Here is a 22,681-nt window from a genome sequence, read left to right as displayed (position 1 = left end):
GGAAAATGGAGGAAAATAATTTACTACCTAAGAGAGACTAATTGTGTCAAAGGGCAGGCTAAATACTGAATTGTGTAGCAATCTGATGTACTTTCAACTTAACCGTTTTGGAACTCAGGAACTTACGTACGGCATTTATGTACATAGTCGTAATTTATTTAAATTAATATCTGTCTCCCCTTCTAGACTATAAGCTTGTTGTGGTCAGGGAGCGTGTCCACCAACTCCGTGATATTATTATGTTGCACCTTCCCAAGCACTTAGTACAGAACTCTGCACACATTAAGTGCTCAATAAATACCACTGATTGATAGGAACTAGCCTAAACTCTTCTGATTCCTCCTCTTGAAGCTCTTCCTCAAGATTCAAAGATCCCGGAGTATGTATATGGTCAGTCATTCAATCGGTGGTATCGAGAGCTTACTGTGTGCAGAGCACTGTGCTAAACGCTTGGGCAAATACAATAGGACAATAAAACAGACACATTCCCTGCCCACAATGAATTTACAAGTCTAGAGGGGGACACGAGCGGATTGGGTTGGCCACAGTACCTGTCCCTCGTGGGGTTCACTGTCTCAATCCCCAATTTACAGATGAGGGAATTGTGCCAAAGTGAAATGACTCACCCAAGGTCATGCAGTGGAGGAGCCGGGATTAGAACCCAGGTTCTGATGCTTCCCAGGACCTTGCTGGGAGTGGGGGAGGGAAGCAAACTCATGCCCATCTTTAATCTTGATTGCCTCCCTGTACCTGTCGTTTATTACAGTGCCCTTTTCCCCACCCTCAAAAGTAAGCTCCTCGAGGGCCAGACTGTGTCGGTCCTCTGGCCCCGTGGCCGGGAAAGGAGAATTCCCTTTCCATGTATGGATTGAAGGCTTGGAGGATAAAGTCTGTGCATTTCCCAGGGAGTTCAGCGTTCCTATCATCATAACATCAGGAATAAGGGCACCATAGGAAGATATTTGGGACAGTATAGCTTTTGGGAAAAAGTGTAGGAGATAGAGATTGAGAGAAAAGAAATGCCTCCAGCCTTTCCTGTATATAAGCTTTGAAAACTCTGCCTCTGGGTTCCAGCCCTCAATTTCCTACTGACTCAGGGATTGAGAAAAAGGGATTTCATAAAACACAGTCTTTTCCAAGAGCACAATTGCAGTTCTTTGTGAGGTTTTACTGCATAGATTTAAGAAAACTCTTTGTGGCACCTGTAATATGGAATTTTATTTTTTCTCCAAAGTAATAATAATAATTATGGTGTTTAAGTGCTTAACTATATGCCAGGCACTGTACTAAGCACTGGGGTGGATATAACAGCGTGGCTCAGTGGAAAGAGCACGGGTTTGGGAGTCAGAGGTCATGGGTTCAAATCCCGGCTCTGCCACTTGTCAGCTGTGTGACTTTGGGCAAGCCACTTAACTTCTCTATGCCTCAGTTACTTCATCTATAAAATGAGGATTAAGACTGTGAGCCCCACGTGGGACAACCTGATCACCTTGTATCCCCCCCCCCCCCGCAGTACTTAGAACAGTGATTCGCACATAGTAGGTGCTAATAAATACCATTATTATTATTATCTTATAAGCAAATCAGGTTGGACACAGTTCCTGTCCCACGTGGGGCTCACAGTCTCAATCCCCATTTTACAGATGAGGTAACTGAGGCCCAGAGAAGTGAAGTGACTTGCCCAAGGTCACACAGCAGACAAGATATTGGACTCTATGAATATACTATTTAATCCGCAGTGGGTTGTTCAGGTAGTTACTAATGTGGTCAAAGCCTTGAAGGTAAAGTACCCTTGCCTAATGGCTTAAAAGAAGTGTAGAAATACTTTTATAAAGGGGTTCAATGAGTTAGGCCCCAACGCAGGGTTTGCTTGCTGGATGGGAAACTAAAGATGTTAATTCACTGTTGTAACCCCATATTCCTGTATCCCTCCTCCTAATGCTTGTCTGTTACCTTCACCATAGGAGGTAGAAAAATGATCCAGGCCGAGTGAAACATAGACTGGGGTTGGGGGAGAGGCTGGAGCCAAGGAGATCAGCAAGGAGGCTGATACAGAAGTCAGGGTGGAATATGACAAGTGTTTGGACCAGTGTGGTAACTCTTTTGGATGGAGAGGGAGGGTGGATTCTAGAGATCTTGTAGAGGTGGAATTGACGGGATTCTGCGGCAGACTGAATGTGCGGGTCAAATGAGAGACATGAGCCCAGCTTATAAATAAATAATAAATAATAATGGCTTACTATGTGCAAAGCACTGTTCTAAGTGCTGGGGGGGATACAAGGTGATCAGATTGTCCCACAAGGGGCTCACAGTCTTCATCTCCATTTTACAGATGAGGTAACTGAGGCTCAGAGAAGTTAAGTGACTTCCCCAAGGTCACACAGCAGGCATGTGGGGGAGCCCGGGTTAGAACCCATGACCTCTGACTCCCAAGCCCGGGCTCTTTCCACTGAGACACGCTGCTTCTCATGGAACAGTAAAGATGGTGGCAGAGATTTCTTTCCTACTGCTACTACTAATTGTGGGTTTTAAGTGCTTACTATGTGCCAGGCTACTGTACTAAGCACTGGGATAGATACAAGGTAATTAGGTTGGACACAGTCCTTGTCCTACATAGGGCTCACAGTCTAGTCTACCACTAGCATGCCTGCAATTAAACTGTTGGAAACTTTAATAATAATAATGATGGTGTTTTTTAAGCATTTACTATGTGCAAAGCACTGCTCTAAGCGCTGGGGAGGTTACAAAGTGATTAGGTTGTCCCATGGGGAGCTCACAGTTTTAATCCACATTTTACAGATGAGGTAACTGAGGCACAGAGAAGTGAAGTGACTTGCCCAAAGTCACACAGCTGACAGTTGGCGGAGCCGGGATTTGAAACTTTCTTGTCACCCCCCCGCCCCAATCCCAGAGCATCCCTGGGATAAAGATATTTTTGCTAGATTCATTAAAAGTTTGAAGAGTAACCTTCCAGTCAGGTGGTGGACATGCCAGAACTAAGGTTCTGGACTAGTGAGATAAATTCCAAAAATACTTCCCTGGATTCTGTGGAGCAGTCCCTGGTAGCTAGCTTGGTTTCCATAGTTTGCTCTGGGCAAGAAATCCTTTCAAATTATACTTCCACTCCACATAGCTTCAACCTTGCTGTTGGATTGGTGGTTTGGAGAGCAGGGAGAGTATGAATTTGCAGGGAAAATGACTTGCATGTTCAGGGTTGTCATCTGGCCTATTGGTTGATAAAAGCCAAAGCAATAGCAATTCCAAAGACTTTGGGAAAGATGTTTAAATCAATCAATCGTATTTATTGAGCGCTTACTGTGTGCAGAGCACTGTACTAAGCGCTTGAGAAGTACAAGTTGGCAACAAATAGAGACAGTCCCTACCCAACAGTGGGTTTACAGTCTAAAAGGGGGAGACAGAGAACAAAACCAAACATACTAACAAAATAAAATAAAGAGAATAGATATGTACAAGTAAAATAAATAAATAAATAGAGTAATAAATATGTACAAACATATATACATATATACAGGTGCTGTGGGGAAGGGAAGGAGGTAAGAGGTTTAAATGTTTAAGAGGTTTAAATGTTACCTCTTGGAAAAGAAGGAAAGTAGAGGTAGGAATTCTCAATGTCCCTGAGCCCAACTGCTGTATTTGGGGGACTGTCAAAATGTAGATACAACTAAATATTGCTTTCCTTCACATTTGAAGTTGTTAATGATGATATTGTGCCTGGGAGGCCAAGAAAACCAGAGCCTGAATAGCAGTCCTTCCTATAGGTAGCTTTGGACTGGGTTCTGGAAACATACTTGGTTGTTAAACAATTGCTCAGTCATGCCTTTTGCACCATTATCACTGCAAAGAAACTGGGAAGGGGAAAGCGTTTAGAAAATGACCTTAATCCTCAATCTTAGCACACTCCTTTTCTTAAAATCTTGATATATTTGGGCTTTTCGAGATGTTTGCATTTAGTCTACTTGTTTCTTAGGTCACCTGCACCTGGGACCCTAATTCTCTGACACAGATATGATGGAGAACTCAATGGTGCATCCTACATTGCGTTTTGTTTAAAAGCTCTTGATGCAGTTAATGTTTTGAAATGTGGAAATGAAGGCGAGTCAGTGGGAGTGGGAAAAATGTTTTGAACAGGCACATAAGCGCAAACCCCTCAAAGATAGTGTAGAGTCACTGGGAGCGATTCACTTTCATCATGGTTTGTCTTACGCACTAGACTACCATCAGTCAGTATAAACTGAATGCCTACTGGGTGCAGAATGCTGTACTAAGCACCTGGTACTTAGTAGACATGGTACCTGCCTTGTAATGAGCTTACAACCTAGTGAGGTTGACAGGCACTAAAATAAATTACAGATTGAAGGAAGGAAAAGGGAATCTGTGGCCGAGTTAGTGCTTGTAATGAGATATGTAATGAGAAGCAGCGTGGCTCTGTGGAAAGAGCATGGGCTTTGGAGGCCGAGGTCAGGGGTTCAAATCCCGGATCCGCCAATTGTTAGCTGTGAGACTTTGAGCAAGTCGCTTCACTTCTCTGGACCTCAGTTACCTCATCTGTAAAATGGGGATTAAGACTGTGAGCCCCCCCCGTGAGACAACCAGATCACTTTGTAACCTCCCCAGCGCTTAGAACAATGCCTTGCACATAGTAAGCGCTTAACAAATGCCATCGTCGTCATCATATGTAGGATCAATACAGGAGGTTAAAGTACTTACAGGGCAGAAGTGCTCAACAGGCAGAAAGGGGAGATTATAAATTATTTGAGGAGGCCCGTCTCGAGAAAATGTGATTTCCAAAGGGCTTTGGAGGTGGGAAGAACTGTGCTCGCTCAGATTTGAAGGGGAAAGGAGTTTCAGTAAGAGAGCAGGGCGTAAGCAAGGGGTTGTGTGGGAGAAGAATGAAGAGTTCCAGCTGGGGTGTAGTGGGGAAGGTGAGTGGATGAGCAGAAGGGAGAGAACTCATTGAATTCCTTAAAATCAGTGATCAGGAGTTTCTGCTCAATGTGAAAAGAAATGGGTAACCATTTGAGGTTTCTGAGGAGTAGGGAGAAATATGCTGACTGATGGTTTAGAAAAATGATCAGGGCAGCGAAATGAGAGGTGTGAACTGACAGGAAAGTGATTGGAGGCAGGGAAACCAGTGAGGAGGCTGAATCGGTAGTTAAATGAGCAATACCACCTTTTGCATAAAACAAAAACTCCTAGCCATCAACTTCCTGGTCCTCCAACAACAGTCTGCCCTTTTACCTATCCAGCCTCTTCTTCCACTAACTCCCAGTTCATACCCTTCCTTCCTTTGTAAATAAGCCTCCTAACTGTAAGCTCACAGGGGGCAGGGAACGTTTCTACCAACTCTGTTATATTGTAGTCTCCCAAATGCTTTTACAGTGCTTTGCACTCAGTAAATGCTTAATAAATGTGATTGCTTGCTGAACTGATTAATTGAACTGTGTCTTACACACTTCAATCCCCCCGCTTGGAGCTTCTTTTCCCCTGAAATGTGTCCAATCACATCCGACCTCACCTTTAAAGCTTACTGAAATGGGATTTCTTCAAAGAAGCATTCCCTAATTCCCCATCTTTTGGGACAGGCAACATGTTATCTATTTATTATTTGTTTATTTAATTGTTTACTTTTGTTTCTTACTGCCTGTGTCTAAACTCTCATTTTTTGATCTATTAGATTTTAAGCCCTTCTGAGGTGGGGTCCATCTCTTCCATGTTTGTTAAAGGTTCCCTAACCCTTATATACTGAAGTAATACAGTGTACAAAATAGGTACTTGATGATGATGATGAACTTGGGTAAGATTTTTTGCCAAAATATCCATTGTTGAAGTCTATGAAACCTAGTGAGTTGAGGGGAAAAAATCAGCAAGACAAAAGCTAGGAGAGCTTATGAAGAAAGGAGTTTATGAAGAAAATTAGAAAAATGGAAATATCTTTTGTCATCAAATAGCATTGATTAGGTCTAATGTTATTTCTCCCAAAAAGGTGTTGAAAAAAATGGGTCAAATATTTGGAAGGGATGAGTTCCAGGAAAATATATAGCCAAGTTGAAGAGATGTTTAGTGATTGTGACAGTTTTGGCCTGCTTTTTGTGTATTTAATTAGGTACACTTGAGCATAAACTATGATTAAAGCCATTGGAATGGACATGAATAAATACCTACAAATCACTGGAAATTGCAAGATTCAGTTTCCAAAATGTGTCAGAAAACACACACCAAATTTGCATTCTTTTAAATGCGAAAACTTTGAAGACCTTTTTCAATATTCAGTAAAAAATTTATGTTATGCCACATTTTAAATATGAATTTATAAACAGAGAATTTTAAAAATTCAAGGTTCTCATAGCACCATTAAGATGAGTTCAGTAAAGAATATATGCATGAAGTTGCATTTGAGAGTCATATGAAATACAGTTTAATGTTTAATATGAATGAACACATTGTACTTAAAGCATTTGAATTGGGGAATTCACTGACTTTTGCTACAGTAGTTTAGTCACTAGTGAACAGCTAGCCTGGGCTGTAGGAGAGTTAGGCTCAGCATTTCCAAATTGTACTTTTCAAGCGCTTAGTAAAGTGCTCTGCCCAAATTAAGCACTCAATAAATACAATTGAATGAATGAATGAATTTCACCAGAATTCAGAGTTTTAGGGTATAGTCTGTCTCTCTTGCCAATTAACAATGATCACTTAATCTATGCCCTATCTAGAAAATGGGAGTAACTTGTTAGTGTCTATCTTTTCAGCATGAGAGTTATGAAAATCAATAATTTAATTACTCCAACACTTGGACCTTGGAGTTTGTTGTGTGTTTGAAGTTTCTAATGATTAATATCAAATAAGTGAACAAACACTGTGAAGAGAGGAAAAGGGTCCAATTCCATCTGTAGCTCTGCTTGCAGTTAAAACTATAAAAGCTAAAGGTGCTTGTAGAAATTTTTCGTAGGTCCATTTTCATCAAGAATGGACCATCAAGAAAGTGGACCTAAAAAGAAAAAATACCGAGAGGGAGTTGAGTCACCTGAAGTACTAAAATTCTTGATTACAATTTAATCACTCTCCTATTGCCATAGTTGTCTTTAAAGACAAGAATTCCAAGCAGAAGGTAGAGATATTTTGACTCATGGGACCTAAGGAGACTTGTTGAGTTTTCACCCTTACACTCCACCCCTTCTGCTCTTCCTGCCCTGTTGCCTCCAGAAATTGATGGAAGGAAAATGAGGAGTTTCATATCCCACTGATTCTTCCAGAGGCGAGTTGCTTTTTAATCACCATAACTCAAAGGAGAGCCGAAGCCAGAACACAGCATGACATGCTGGAAAATAAACTTTACCTCTGTAATTGGAGGGAAGAGTGATTGAATGGGCTGTGTTCTCCTAGGGGATCCTGCTCTGGTAAAAGAAGAAAAATTTCAAAATCCTGGCTCCAGGACCGGTCCTAGGGAATACCCAGTTGGGACAGTGGCTCTGCGCATCTTACCTCCCAGTAAGAGATTCTGGAAAAATAATAATGATGGTATTTGTTAAGCGCTTAGTATGTGCCAAGCACTGTTCTAGGCACTGGGGGGGATACAAGGTGATCAGGTTGTCCCACGAGGGGCTCACAGTCTTAATCCCCATTTTAAAGATGAGGGAACTGAGGCACAGAGAAGTGAAGTGACTTGCCCAAAGTCACGCAGCAGACAAGTGGCGGAGCCGGGATTAGAACCCATGACCTCTGACTCCCAAACCCATGCTCCTTCCACTGAGCCACGCTGTTTCTCCTTGGGGTGACATGGGAAGGTCGGAAGTCCATGGCACCTCTCACTCCTCTCTCTCCTGCTGCTCTGGCCTGGAGGGGAAAGACCCTCCAGGAAGGCCAATTTGTACTTCCCAAGCGCTTAGTACAGTGCTCTGCACACAGTAAGCGCTCAATAAATACGATTAATGATGATGATGATGAAGGGAAAGCACTATCCACAGCAGCAAGGGTCTTTTGAGTCCTTGGAGGTAAGCAAGATCTATCAAGATGGGGGAGAGAGGGAGAGATGTAAGGATGGAAATTCCACTTTATAAACAACCCTATTCCCCCATTCATTCATTCATTCGATTGTATTTTTTGAGTGTTTACTGTGTGCAGAGCACTGTACAAAGCAGCTTGGGAGAATGCAATATAACAATAAACAAGCACATCCCCTGCCCACAGTAGCTTACAGTCTAGGGGGGGAGGCAGACATTAGTATAAATAAATAAATGACAGATATGGACATGTTCATTCATTCAATCGTATTTATTGAGTGCTTACTATGTGCCGAGCGCTTGGGAAATACAAGTTGGCAACCTAGAGAGATGGTCCCTACCCGACAGCGGGCTCACAGTCTAGAAGGGGGAGACGGACAACAAAACAAAGCATATTAACAAAATAAAATAAATAGAATAGTCAGTGTGTACGAGTTAAATCAATAGAGTAATCAATCTGTACAAACATATATACAGGTGCTGTGAAATCATCATCATCAGTCGTATTTATTGAGCGCTTACTGTGTGCAGTACAAGTTGGCAACATATAGAGACAGTCCCTACCCAACAGTGGGCTCACAGTCTAAAAGGGGGAGACAGAGAACAAAACCAAACATGCTAACAAAATAAAATAAGTAGAATAGTTATGTAGAAGTAAAATAAATAAATAAATAGAATAGTAAATATGTACGAGCAAAATAGAGTAATAAATTGGTACAAACATATATACAGGTGCTGTGGGGAGGGAAAGGAGATAGGGCAGGGGGATTCCTTCATTCAGTCGTATTTATTGAGCGCTTACTGTGTGCAGAGCACTGGGCGAAGCACCTGGGAAGCACAGGTTGGCAACATCCAGAGACGGTCCCCACCCAACAGTGGGCTCACAGTCTAGAAGGGGGAGACGGACAACAAAACAAAACATATTAACAAAATAAAATAAATAGAATAGTCAGTATGTACGAGTAAAATCAATTGAGTGATCAATCTGTACAAACATATATACAGGTGCTGTATATAGACTTCTAGACTGTTTTCTAGGTTTGACTGGGGGTGGGGGGGATGAGCAAAGGGAGCAAGACAGGGTGATGCAGAAGGGAGTGGGAGAAGAGGAAAGGAGGGCTTAGAGAGGGAAGGCCTCTTAGGCAGAGAACCCCCTTCCATTGCCAGTGAAGCTCTATACCCCTAGGTATGGCCCTCTTTAGACCCAATGCTTTGGGTTAGAAAATCCCCCTCTCCCAAGATTCCACCCTCTTCCAAGATTCCACTTATCCCACTAATCCAACCATAAACTACCTCATTGAAATTTGTGATACAAACACTTCTGAATGTCCCAGGGGGGTTCAGTCACCTCTGGGCAAGTAAACTCTTCATTGTGTAACTGTGACCAGGGAAAATCGCAAATCTGGAAGAGGGTTAAGTGGCATAACGTCGCAGGATAGCACTTGACGTTTAAAAGGAGAGAGCCTGGTGCTGTGTGAGCATTTCATTTCACAGATATTGTAGCGAAAGTGGAGAAGTGAATATGCTTGTGTTTTTTTTAAAAAAAAAAAAACTCTGGCAACCCTTAATTTTTAAAAAAGACTCAACAGGGAAAACCCCAAAACTAACTTGCTTCCAAGACAATGGCAGTTAGGCAGAGTTCTCCCAATGTTCTTTGACTTCCTCCTGAACACGTTGATTTGCATCTTTAGCCAATTTTGGGTCTTTTAGCTGAGCACTGTGGCCAACCTTTTATTGAAAAACTCAGCAGACAAGTAGAAAAGAAATGATGGAACTACCTGCTGTTGCTAGTAAGTAAAGGAAACAGAGTTTGTAGTGATTCACAGGAAAGGAAGAAGCCATTTTCTTCTGGGACAGACCAGCAAACTTCCCGAAAAAGCGTTCCTTTAAAAGGGCTACAGAAATATTGTGACTTAAACAGGGTCCTGTTACAGGTGCTGTAACTATCAGGTTAGAAATACCTGACTGTAGGATATTAGACAAATACAGACCAGCACCAGTCGTCCTTATCAATTATTATGTGCAAGAAACAGTGGTCTAAGACAAGATGTATATTCTAATTTCTTCCTCCAACGGCTCTTTCAATGCCCTCATAAAGCAGACATCAAGATGACTTCAAAGGCCTCGTTCACCAGACCTCACACATTAAACTGCTCAGCAGGAAGACTGAGGCTATAATTTACAGCTTCATAACCAACGTAGTACTTGGAAGGAGTAAAAAGTGAAAATTAGAAAAGCGAGCAGCTGAAAAACATTATTTTCCAACGGGGGTGGTTTTAACCTGCCATTTCATTGTATTCACACCTTTCATACTTGGCCATTTCAGTAGTCTTCCGAGGCTGTTCTCAGGGTGTTCCCAAGATGGGTTTTTACCTCATTTGCCCTTCTCCTCCCTTATTCCTATGAAATGTAAAAGAACCAAGGCTATAACTCATACACTCAAACCAACTGGCTTCCACTGGAGAGCCCCTGACATCGCAGGGAACGGTGATAAAAATTCCACATACTAGCTTCAAGCTGGGGGCTCGTAGCTACTGCGACATTTAAAAGGGTTTTGTCCCGTCTTCTTTAAGCATGGTAATGGGATGGTTTAAGGAAAGAACACCTCTCCAATCACACGGCCACCGCTACGCTTCCCAAGTTCTGCTTTCTTCATTCCAGCCTGGCCACTGCATTTTCTTCCCATATCGTTGTGTGTCTCTGGGTGCCTCCTTGGGTGTGTGTGTGTGTGTGTTTGCGTAGACAGTTTTGTGTACCTGTTGCTATTGGTGGTTTCACGTTTTGCATGCTTCTATCATGTTAGAGTGACGTGTTTTTCCCTATTATCAGAAGTTAATGAATCCACTTCCTTAAAATCCTGGGAGAGATTGGCTACTCTCACTTGTTCATGTTCACATCACGTGGTTGGCCTCCGTATTAAATTAAACTTAAGTTGAAATGTTCTCCAACAAGAGTTATCTTTTCATGTTGGACTGAAAAAGTCTTCATCTCTGTGTAGCGATCCATGTTACTATAATCTATGGCTTTAATTGTACCTCCCATAATGAAGAACTGACTTTAAACACTGTGCTATTCTTGTTGTGACCTAAAACAAGGTAAGTCATTTCTCTAACTGCATCAAAAGATTGTTAATATTTTGGATCTGCTCTTTTTGCCTTTTCACCTTATTTTCTCACGTTTAGGATGTGCTTTCCCTCACATCATTTTTTTGTTTTCTTTCTCGAGACTCCTTTATAGACATCATGATCTTCAGCAAAAATGTATCCCAGTTTTTAGGCCCGGCTGATTGTTGCCATGACTGATTTGCTACCTCAGAGCAGGCTTGATTGGAAGCCAGGCCCTGTTCATGGAGAGAGTCAGCAAACCTCTCATTGCATCCATTCCCTCCACTGGCTTGAGGATGATGTGCTGTAATCCTTAGAGGGGTCATGTTGATTTCAGTGGGTGGGTGGAATATTTTCCAGTCAGCTAGAGAAGTGGAAATTTTATGGTGTAAAATCACTTCCACTAACAGCAGCAGAGTGCTTAACTGGATATTGGGCCTTCACGTGAACCCCTCACAAGGATGATATTAGAAGAAATCCCAGTTTGGTTTTTTCCAACTACTCTTTTCCAAGATAAATACTGTGCATTCTTAGTGAGGAAAGAGGAAAATCAACAAAACATGAGCTTCCCCCTGTCCCTGGAGGCAGGCGCCTGTGATATTTCTTTTTGCAGCTGCCTCTAAGTGCGAAATCAAGAGTAACTGTTTTTCCCCAAATCCATCTGTTCTGCAAGATCACATCATATGATGCGTGATAGTACAGAGCAGTCTTCTGATTGGCATGGTTAGGGCAGGAACTGGAATTTGAAAATACCTTAGGCCTCACAGCTCATTTAAATTGGGCCCCATCAATCCAAAATGTCTTCAAATGGGCTACTGTTTGTAAGAACATTGAATCTGGAAATTAAAATAATAGTGTTTTTTCAAGAGGTTTAAATGTCTTGCATTTTAATGCTTGTTTTAAATTTGTTCTCTCCAGTGTACATATATAATAAATTGGGGCACCCTTTTTTTTTTTCGGTGTGCTGCTCTTTGGCTGGGTCTGAGTTCTAAGTTCTCAGCCAGGGTTAGTTGGGTTCATTATTCACCAAATTTGTTCTCTCTAGTGCACATATATAATAAATTGGGGCACCCTTTTTCTTTTCGGTGTGCTGCTCTTTGGTTGGGTCTGAGTTCTAACTTCTCAGCCAGGGTTAGTTGGTTTCGTTAGTCACTGTCATGATTCCTCACACACAGCCGTTCTGAGATTTGCTGGAAAGCACATAATTTTTCATATATCCTATATTGTCCATCAGGTGAGTGTAAATTCTACTTCTCAGCCCTAGCTAATTTCCCCAAAGCCAAAATTGGCTTTGTTTACTGGCCCGCCCCGTGTTCACAAGAATAAAATGATAATAGAACAACTCAACCCAGGTGGCTTTTCCTAAACTCAGTGCCATTTTCATTTTTGGGCATCGTACAAGTTGATACTCTGCTGACACATTTGTTAACGTTTGAACTGCACGTGAGTCACTCTTGTCATTGTAAATATTTTGTTTTTGTCCATACACTAGCTGCACTTTAGGTTGGAAGGGCTAAAAGATGAACTCGGGAGGATTAGAGGCTACGACTTAAGAGTAACTATTACTGATCAAAGGAGCTGCATTCCATCCGCAAATATTGCTTTGCGTTATGGGTTTGGCTCCTTCCGTTCCTACACTTTGCTGAAGACTCTCTTGACTTCCATTTTACTCTTTTTAAACACAGTCTTTGTCCCCTAACATTTCTCTCTTTCCTCTTTCTCTCACAATGCTTTTCTCTCTTTTTAAAGGCTTCTTCTTGTGTTCCTTGAATCACATTTCTTACTTGGTTTATCTTTTTTTTTGATAAGCCTCTTCTCTATTAGTGTTTCTGTTTATTTTTCCCTATAGGGCCGTGATGGTGTAGTTTCACTAATGTGAATTCTGTAGTGTGCCAAGTGGCATGTATATTTTGCACCACGTTCATTAGATATTATTCCCTTTTCCATGTGGCTTTCTGTGAGAAATAGCAGTCTCCCCCATTTTTATGATGTTCCACTCTCCTGGGCTCATTTTTCTTTCACATCTCTTGTTCTGACATTCTTTCCTGCCTGTCCCTTTCCCTTTCTATTTTTCTCTCTCTTCTTCACCCTTCACTCTTTTCCTCTTACTTTTCATTAATAATTATCATTTTTCCATTTTCTTGACCCAGAGTTGTCTGTCATTGAAATCATACAGAAAAAAAAATTGCTCTTCAAATCAGCAGGATATTTTATGGCATGAAAACCTAATCAGACAAACCTGGGCCAAAGAAGGTCTACATTGTCGTTTCTCTGGAAATTCTTTACTTTTCAAGTGCATAATTTGGTTTTACTTTTGGACTTCCTTTTGTGTGTGAGTTGTATGTGTTTTACTTTTAACATTAACAATTTTTTTTTCAGGGAAGGACAGCCATAACCACTCTAAGTTGCAACATTCCCTTCATGAGTTGTTCCATTGCAATAAGTAGTTGTAAAGTTGTAGAATCCAATTTGTTGTGTGACTGTACATTTGGGGCAAGCTCCTGAGGAGTTAAAAGGAGAGGTTTGAAGTTAGAAATGAATCCGGCATTGTGTGACATTTGTCCGAGAAAGTCCTTTAGAATTTTTTATAGTTTAGCTCTACTTACCAGGTAAGCACACACCAAATTGAAACTCTGAGTATTTTGGTTTATTCTCCCAAGTGCTTAATATGGTGCTCTGCACACAGTAAGCACTCAGTAAATATCATTGATTGATTTACCATGCTTTACACCATGACTGGTGGTGTAAATTTGTGATGGACAATACCTAAATATAAGAATGGGCAATTAAGATTTCCAATCCATAGCTAATTTCAAATCAGCCAGTCTCTACAGTTATCAGAAGCAGAAGTGTCACCTAATCATGAATCTCTCTTTTCTCCTACATACATTAATTTTACTATTGAAAGTCTCTCTAAAAGGATCCTCAGGCTAATTTTTATTTTCTGATTCATGCATTGTTCTTTTGAAGGGGCAGTTGGTAAAAGTCTCGAGGTGAAGAATTTTTTTCCATTTAATATAAACAGTGCTAACTAGCAGTGTGTCCAGATGTTGAAGTCACATATGCAGCAGTGAAATTGCCATTGTTTTAACCTGGGCCAGATTTTCCGTTTTGTTCCAAAATGTTACGTTTTTTCTGAGTACCAATTTATAGTGTGGGGATAGTGGAGGGAGAAGGGGAAAGGAAAAAAAAATAAACATCGGAAAACTTCGCAGGTCCGCTCTGGACACCAGACATTGCGAATGATTGGTCTTGGTGTCAGAAATATGTCAAGGCCTCTTCCTATCGATCCCAGAAGCTTGCCCATTCAACTCCATATCTGGCCGAGTCTGTTGCCGGCTCTAGCTCATTGAATCTGTGCTTTCTCTGCAGGTGCAGTCCAGATGTAGCAGCAAGGAGAACATTCTCAGAGCCAGTAAGTACTACGGTATTTCAGACTTCTAAATCAGGCTTCTCGTCTAGCTGCATGGAAAGGGTAAATGAAAATAACATTCTGATAGCGAGGGAAAGTTTTTGTAGGACTACTAATTTTATTAAGCACCCTCAGTGTGCTGTGCACTCTACTGACACACTGAACCGTAGTTGCAGAAAGCTGCAACTGAGTCATGGGGGTAGGAAATCTAACCAACTTTCCTCAGGGCCTTATTGGAATAAAGAAAATCCTAGAAGGCTGGAGCTAGCAGTTTAGAAGATCAAAAGGAAAGTCACTGGAGAGGAGGCACCTCTCTCTAGCAAAGGATAGCCTCCCTCAAACATTCATTCATTCCTTCATTCAGTGGTATTTATTGAGCCCTTACTGTGTGCAGAGCACTGTACTAAGCGCTGGAGAAGTACAGGTCGGCACCCTATGGAGACGGTCACTACCCAACAACGGGCTCACAGTCTAGAAGAGGGACACAGACAACAACAAAAAAACCACGTAGACAGGTGTCAAAATCGTCAGAACAAATAGAATTATAGCTATATGCACATCATTAACCAAATAAATAGTAACAATTAGTTAAATGTGAAACTGCAAGCGCTTAGAACAGTGCTTTGCACACAGTAAGCACTTAATAAATGTCATTAAAAAATAAGGGGGAGGTAATTGGGAGAGAATTTGCAGTTGCTCTCCTGGGCTAGAAGTGCTTGTAGGGATGGCGATTGAATCGCTAGTTCTGAAATTCTACTGCATTAGATTTTGTTAAACTGGTAAAAAGAAGTATATAAGCAAGTCAAATACAAACTATATTACAAGCGACGTGGCCTAATGGATGGAGCCCGGGCCTGGGAGTTAGGGGACCTAGGATCTAATCCCACCTCCACCACTTGTCTGCTGTGTGACTTTAGGCAAGTCGTTTGACTTTTCTGTGCCTCAGTTGCCTCAGTGGTAAAATAAGACTGTGAGCCCCATGTGCCCATCCTGATTTGTTTGTATCTACCCCAGCGCTTGGTACAGTGCCTGACACATAGTAAGCGCTTAACAAATACCAGAATTTGAATCCCTGGCCCCTACAAGCTCACAATCTAAGCATAAGTGGGGAGGGTTGCCGCTAGACACATAACAAAAGAAGATATGATTTAAAATCAGCAGCATGGCCTAGTAGAAAGAGCATGTGCCCAGGTGTCAGAGGATTTGGGTTCTAATCCCTGCTCTGCCAATTGCTTGCTTTGTGACCTTGGGTGAGTTACTGAACTTCTCTGTTCCTCAGTTCCCTCAACTGTAAAATGGGGATTCATTCATTCATTCAATCGTATGTATTAAGCGCTTACTGTGTGCAGAGCACTGTACTAAAAGCTTGGGAAGTACAAGTTGGCAACATATAGAGACGGTCCCTACCCAACAACGGGCTCACAAAAATATTTGTTCTTGCCTACTTAAACTGGGATGGGGACCAACCTAATTAATTTGTACCGACTCCGGTGCTAAGAACAGTGTTTGACACATAAAAAGTGCTTTAAAAAAATATGATTAAAAGAAAAACAAAAAACAACACAAAGACAACGTAAAATTCAGGGTGAATGACAAATACAGCAAGAGGAATGTGGTACTGTGCTAGAAGAGCAGAATTCCATGCACCCTTGTGTCTGAGACTCCAAGCTACTCTCTCATAAATTCACAACAAAAATAAGAAAATTAAAGCCAAAGTTGACAAGGTGAACATGCAAACACCTTTCACCATATCACAATAGCAATTAGAGTCTGCATGTTCTTCACCATTTCCTTCTCAAACTCTATTATTGCCTCAAACCAAATCCCCTGTAATACTCCTAGAAGGATGTGGGTAACCGAAGTTATCAGCTTTACGATTCTGAGCAAGGCAGTCAACAGACTGAGAGGAAGAGAAGGAGAGACACAGTACAAACAAGGGGTTTAAGTAGTAGAAGTAATGAGATTTATTTAGGGGCTAAGGAATACAACACCTCTACTGAGCACTTGCGATGCCCACAAACAATTAAAAGGTAATAATTGTCCTGAATTTTAATTGGATTTTTCTTTTAAGAAGAGTAGGAAATTCAGTTAGAGTTAGTAATTTATACGTCAGATGTTTTAATTCTATGAGGATCGTTCCTGTAAAGAAGTAAGCATAGGCAAAGAGAACATTGGAGTAGGAAATTGGGCTTTATATTTTATATCTGTCTTCACCACTGATGGTGTGATTCAGGTGAAGTTACTTAATTTCTCAGTATGTCACATCTTGGTCTCTGTAATGTTGCTCCCTTTAACATGGGAAGATAGAAGAGATAATATTTCTAAAAGCCTTCAGATTACTATGTTTTTAGTATTAACACAGTGATTGCATCTCAGTTTTACATGATCTATATCAGGAGCTTTTGAGAGACTGAAGTAATATTAATGCATTAATGTCTTGGTGCTGATTTAGTAGCTGGAATATATTTGGCAAGTACCTCTTGTAGGAAAATTGTGGGAGTAATAATAATAATAATAATAATAGTTCTAATAGCAGTAAGCATTTACTATGCACCAAGCTATGTGCTAAACTCTGGGTAGTTTTGGTACAATCAGATCAGACACAGCCCCAGACCTGCTTGAGGCTCACAATCTAAAGGAGAAGGAGAAAAGATATTTACTTCTAATTTTACTTATGGATGGGACTGAGATACAATGCCCCATTTCACCCAGTAGGCAAATGGTGGAGCCTGTTTTGATGTCTGTCTTCCCCTTCCATACTTCAAGCCCAGTGTGGGCAGGGATTGTCTCTCTTTATTGCTGAATTGTACTTTCCAAGCTCTTAGCACAGTGCTGTGCTCACAGTAAGCGCTCAATAAATGCGATTGAATGAATGAACCCAGGTCTTCTGACCCCGGGTCATGTTCCCTTTCCACTAGGGTACAGTAAAAGGTAAAGCCCAAATGGGTCAGAATTCATGCTTGATTTTGGTCAGCTTGATTTTGGAAATTCTCAAATGGAAGGCTTCTTTATCATAATGGGGAAATATTTTTTATCATTTGCTTGCTCAGTATGATTTCATTTCACGGTGTAAGGCTTTTCGATTCAGTCATGTTGTTAGTGTCTGAAAGGGAATTTTTGGAAGGCATGTTGAAAGTGTTGAACTATTTTAGTGTTCAGAAATTGGGCAAAGGTACTATTCCCACTTCCAAACCAAGTTATTCAGTCTTTTTTTTTTTTCCAATTTGGGTCTACTGAAAAACAGATGAACCTAAAAATTGAAATTGCAGACATAAAAATCAGTGTAGGAGGGAAAACAGTGAAGTCTGTAAAAAAAAAAAAAAAAAAAAAAAAAAGCTAAAATTAACAAAAGTTCCTAATATGGTTAAACATTTGTATTAAAAACCTTTCATTGTGTTCTGCCAGGAACACCCACCTCATACAATCATACTGCTCCATTTCATCCTTAATTGCAAAATAGAAGAACCGGAAAAGTATTTTCCTTTATTCTTTTATTGTATTCTCCATTCCCTTCCAAAGTAAAAGTCTGGAAAACTAAGTGCCGAAAAAGAGATATTGATCCAATCCTTAAATCTTTGGGCGGGCAGGAGGAGTGGTTTCCATAACGCAAACCGTAAGGCAAATTATGATTAGGAAAGAAATACCCTGGACTTAATGGATTTGGGAATCTTGAAAGTATTATGTTTGTCCTGTAATTCCAGTTCCTTGTTTAGTGATTCAGGTTAATAGGGAAAACTGCCTTTTCTTTTTTCCTATGTGTATATATATATGTATATATGTGTATATATAAATCAGGAATGAGTGCATGATGTATCTGGTTTTTTCATATCGTGGGGTGGATCTAACTCTGGTGTGCGTGCACACACACACACAAATATGTATGTGTGTATATATATATATATATACACACACACATATGCATGTGTATATATATATGTATGCATGCATATATGCACATATGTATGCATATATATGTACATATATATGTATATATGTGTGTGTGTATATATATACATACATATTTGTGTGTGTACGCACACCAGAGTGAGATCCACCCCACGATATGAAAAAACCAGATACATCATGCACTCATTCCTGATTTATCTCAGAATCCATAAACCTTGCCTACGAAGTTATATCTGATCAATATTGGTAAATCACTTCTTTCCTTGGCCTTCTTTCACTCTCCTGTGTCTCCCCAGCCCCATCGCCCCTACAAGCATAAGTTTTTAAGCCAATGAGTCCCAAGTGCCCAGCTAAATTCCCACAAGGTCACTCCCAATAGATAGGGGCAGGAAATAATAATAACTACATACTGGATACAAGATGATAAAATCAGGCACAGTCTCTGCCCCACTCACGGCCCATAGTCCAAGGGGGCGGGAAGAACAGGTATTTTGTCATCATTTTACAGCTGGGGAAACTGGGGCACAGAGAAGTGAGGTTACATGCCTAAGTTCATTCAGTAGGCAAATGCCAAGTGGTATCAGGGTTTATTCATTCCAAGTAGGCCAGTTCAGTTATAGCCAAGCAGCCATATCCCTTCTTGCTGCTCACTGTGAACTCCAACTTACTACCCCGACTTCTCCATGCCGCATACTCCTGGCTCCAACCTCTCAGACTCTCCTCCACAGCTGCAAATGCCTTTGGGCTGACACCATACTCAGTGTACACAACAGACACATTACAGGGATTTTATTGTCTTATGCCGTCATGTCCGACCCATAGTGACACCATGTACACATCTCCCTCCAGAACGCCTCACTCTCCATCTGCAGCTGTTTTGGTAGTGGATCCATAAAGTTTTCTTGGTGAAAATCTGAAAGTAGTTTACCATCGCCTCCTTCCGCGCAGTAAACTTGAGTCTCTGTCCTCAACTCTCTCCCATGACGCTACTGCCCAGCATGGGTGATTTTGGACTTGTAGCAGATTGCCTTCCACTCCCTAACCATGGTGCTAGGAACGGAATGAGTATGCCTCTGCTTGACTCTCCCTCCCGTCGCCACTTTTTTTTGCTTGGTTTCCTCCAATTTAAATCAATCAATCGTATTTATTGAGCGCTTACTATGTGCAGAGCACTGTACTAAGCGCTTGGGAAGTACAAATTGGCAACACATAGAGACAGTCCCTACCCAACAGTGGGCTCACAGTCTAAAAGGGGGAGACAGAAAACAAAACCAAACATACCAATAAAATAAAATAAATAGGATAGAAATGTACAAGTAAAATAAATAAATAGAGTAATAAATATGTGCAACCATATATACATATATATATATATATTTAAAGCACCCACCCCTCCTGCCCCCCCTCCTCTGTTCGTTTCCTCCAGTCCGGATCTGGGGGCATCTCCTTCTCGAGAGGTTGTCATGCCCAGGCTGGATCTGATTGATGGGCACATCTGCCAGTTTAGTGCCTGCTATATCTGCCCTTCTGATTGCTCCCCCAACACCAGTTCCACCATCCTCTCTCAGTAACAGAGGAGAAGATTAATGAACCAGATGAGAAGAAGGGGTTAATTCTGAACTCGGGAGAAGGTGGGGGGGACGAATGAGACCCCTTATTCTTGGCCCCCAGAAGCTCCTGCTCTCATAAAAATAGTAATAATCGTAATAATGGCATTTGTTAAGCACTTACTATGTGCAAAGCACCGTTTTAAGCGCTGGGGAGGTTACGAGGTGATCAGGTTGTCCCACGCGGGGCTCACAGTCTTAATCCCTATTTTACAGATGAGGTAACTGAGGAACGGAGAAGTTAAGTGCCCAAAGTCACACAGCTGACAATTGGAGGAACCGGGATTTGAACCCGTGACCCCTGACTCCAAAGCCCAGGCTCTTTCCACTGAGCCACGCTGCTTCTCTCATCTCCTCTCCTGCAGGCTGAGGGGTTGGCACAGGATGTAGACCCCCCCCCCAAACACACATTCAAAGACCTAATTCCCAGTCTGCCTTCTAACAAACTCAGCACCTCATCACCTTCAGTTTTCCAGATTTCCTGGCTACCAGTCCTGCAGGCTTTCCGTAGGACTTCCAGAAGCAAAACTCTGGGAAAAGGGATATCAGAAACAGCAGCTGTGGCGCTCTTCCTTGCTGAAGGCAGAGTTGGGGGAAGCAAGGAGAAGCAGACTGTAAGCTCCTTGTTGGCAGGAATTATGTCTACCAAATCTGTTGTAATGTAGTCTCCCAAGCGCTCAGTACAGTGCTCTACCCACAGTAATACTCAATAAATTTCCTTGTGGGCGGTTAATGTGCCGCAACTCTCTTATATTGCACTCTCCTAAGTGCTTAGTACACTGCTCTGTACACTTTCACTCATTCAATTGTATTTATTGAGGGCTTACTGTGTGCAAAGCACTGTACTAAGCACTTGGAAGAATACAGTATGACAACAGGCACATTTCTGCCCACAATGAGCTTACAGTTTAGAGGGGGAGACATATAAATAAAGAAATAGATAGATAAGTAAATTATAAATATAATAATAATGATGGCATTTATTAAGCACTTACTATGTGCCAAGCACTGTTCTAAGCACTGGGGGGGATACAAGGTGATCAGGTTATCCAACATGGGGCTCACAGTCTTCATCCCCATTTTACAGATGAGGGAACTGAGGCACAGAGAAGTGACTTGCCCAAGGTCACACAGCAGACATAATAATAATGGTGGTATTAAGCGCTTACTATATGCAAAGCACTGTTCTAAGCACTGGGGCGGCTACAAGGTGATCAGGTTGTCCCACTTGGGGCTCACAGTCTTCATCCCCATTTTACAGATGAGGGAACTGAGGCACAGAGAAGTGACTTGCCCAAGGTCACACAGCAGACATGTGGCAGAGCGGGATTCGAACCCATGACCTCTGACTCTCAAGCCCGGGCTCTTTCCCCTGAGCCATGCTGCTTCTCATATAGGCAGATATATACATTTGTGCTGTGGGGATGGGAGGGAGGATGAATGAAGGAGCAAGTAAGAGTGGCGCAGAACGGAGTGGGAGAAGAGGGGAGAAGGGCTTAGTCAGGGAAGGCTTCTTGGAGGAGATGTGCCTTCAATAAGGCTTTTTTAGAGGGGGAGAGCAATTACCTGTCTGATATAAGAAGGGAGGATATTCCAGGCCAGAAGCAGTGATGGCAAACCACTTCCAGATTTTTACCAGGAAAACTCTCCGGATACACTACCAGAACGATTGCAGATGGAGGTGGGGCGTTCTGGAAGAGATGTGTCCATGGCATCGCTATGAGTCAGACATGACTCCACGGCATAAGGCAAGACAGTCCAAAATACTTTGAGCATCAAAAGTTAAAACTATGAAATGCATTACCCTTGTTATTAAGAAAAGGAATATTGGGTTAAATTAATGTATTTATTAAATATCTCCAGTTGGATGGCTCAATCAATCCGTCTTATTGAATGCCTTCTGAGGGCCTAGCATTGTACTAATTGCTTGGGAAGGTACAACAGAAATGTAGGACTTGTTTCCTGATCATCATCAGAGAGCAGTGTGGCTCAGTGGAAAGAGCCCGGGCTTTGGAGTCAGAGGTCATGGGTTCGAATGTCGGCTCCACCACAAGTCCACAAGTCTGCTGTGTGACCTTGGGCAAGTCACTTAACTTCTCTGAGCCTCAGTTACCTCATCTGTAAAAATGGGGATTAAGACTGTGAGCCCCACGTGGAACAACTTGATCACATTGTATCCCCCCCCAGCGCTTAGAACAGTACTTTGCACATAGTAAGCGCTTAACAAATGCCATAATTATTATTATTATTATCATCGCGAGCTTTCACTCTAGTAGGAGAAACATGCAAATATTGACAAATGGGGTAATCGGAAAAGATAATCTGATTGCCAAACTGATCATACATATGAGCCTTATTGCTGAGGGAGAGGATATAAGTGTTTGAGGTGCCTGGTGGGTTTATGTGACTTGGGTTTCGGGGGTCAATTAAGGAAGGTTTATTGGAACAGGTGTGATTTCAGGAGGGTTTTGAAAATGGGGAGAGTGTCTAAGTAGAAACCGGGGGATCAAATGAGTTCTCCAAGGGAGTAGGTTTACATAGAGAATAGAAAGGGACCTAGAACTGAGCTCTGAAGGACCTCCACAGTTAGAGGGTGGAAGGCAGAGGAGGAGCTAGCGAAGATTTCTGGCTAAA

The 22,681-nt window shown here is 41.7% G+C and overlaps 1 protein-coding gene across 5 annotated transcripts in view; it reads left to right on the top strand.

The window, feature by feature from the left end:
* Positions 1–22,681, top strand: part of GPHN (gephyrin) — a 720,134-nt gene that overhangs the window by 559,838 nt on the left and 137,615 nt on the right. For 4 of the 5 annotated variants that reach the window (XM_038765623.1, XM_038765626.1, XM_038765624.1 and 1 more), the window contains one exon: positions 14,495–14,537. In XM_038765623.1, coding sequence (XP_038621551.1) covers positions 14,495–14,537 — 43 coding nt within the window. Of the gene's footprint in view, positions 1–12,614; positions 12,678–14,494; positions 14,538–22,681 lie in introns of all 5 variants that reach the window. The other variant, XM_038765627.1, reaches the window with a different exon arrangement.

Source organism: Tachyglossus aculeatus, chromosome 23 (genome assembly GCF_015852505.1).
Source record: "Tachyglossus aculeatus isolate mTacAcu1 chromosome 23, mTacAcu1.pri, whole genome shotgun sequence".
Classification (NCBI taxonomy): Eukaryota; Metazoa; Chordata; class Mammalia; order Monotremata; family Tachyglossidae; genus Tachyglossus; species Tachyglossus aculeatus.
The sequence above is the reverse complement of the archived record's forward strand: the minus strand, read 5'-3'. Positions and strand labels throughout refer to the sequence as shown.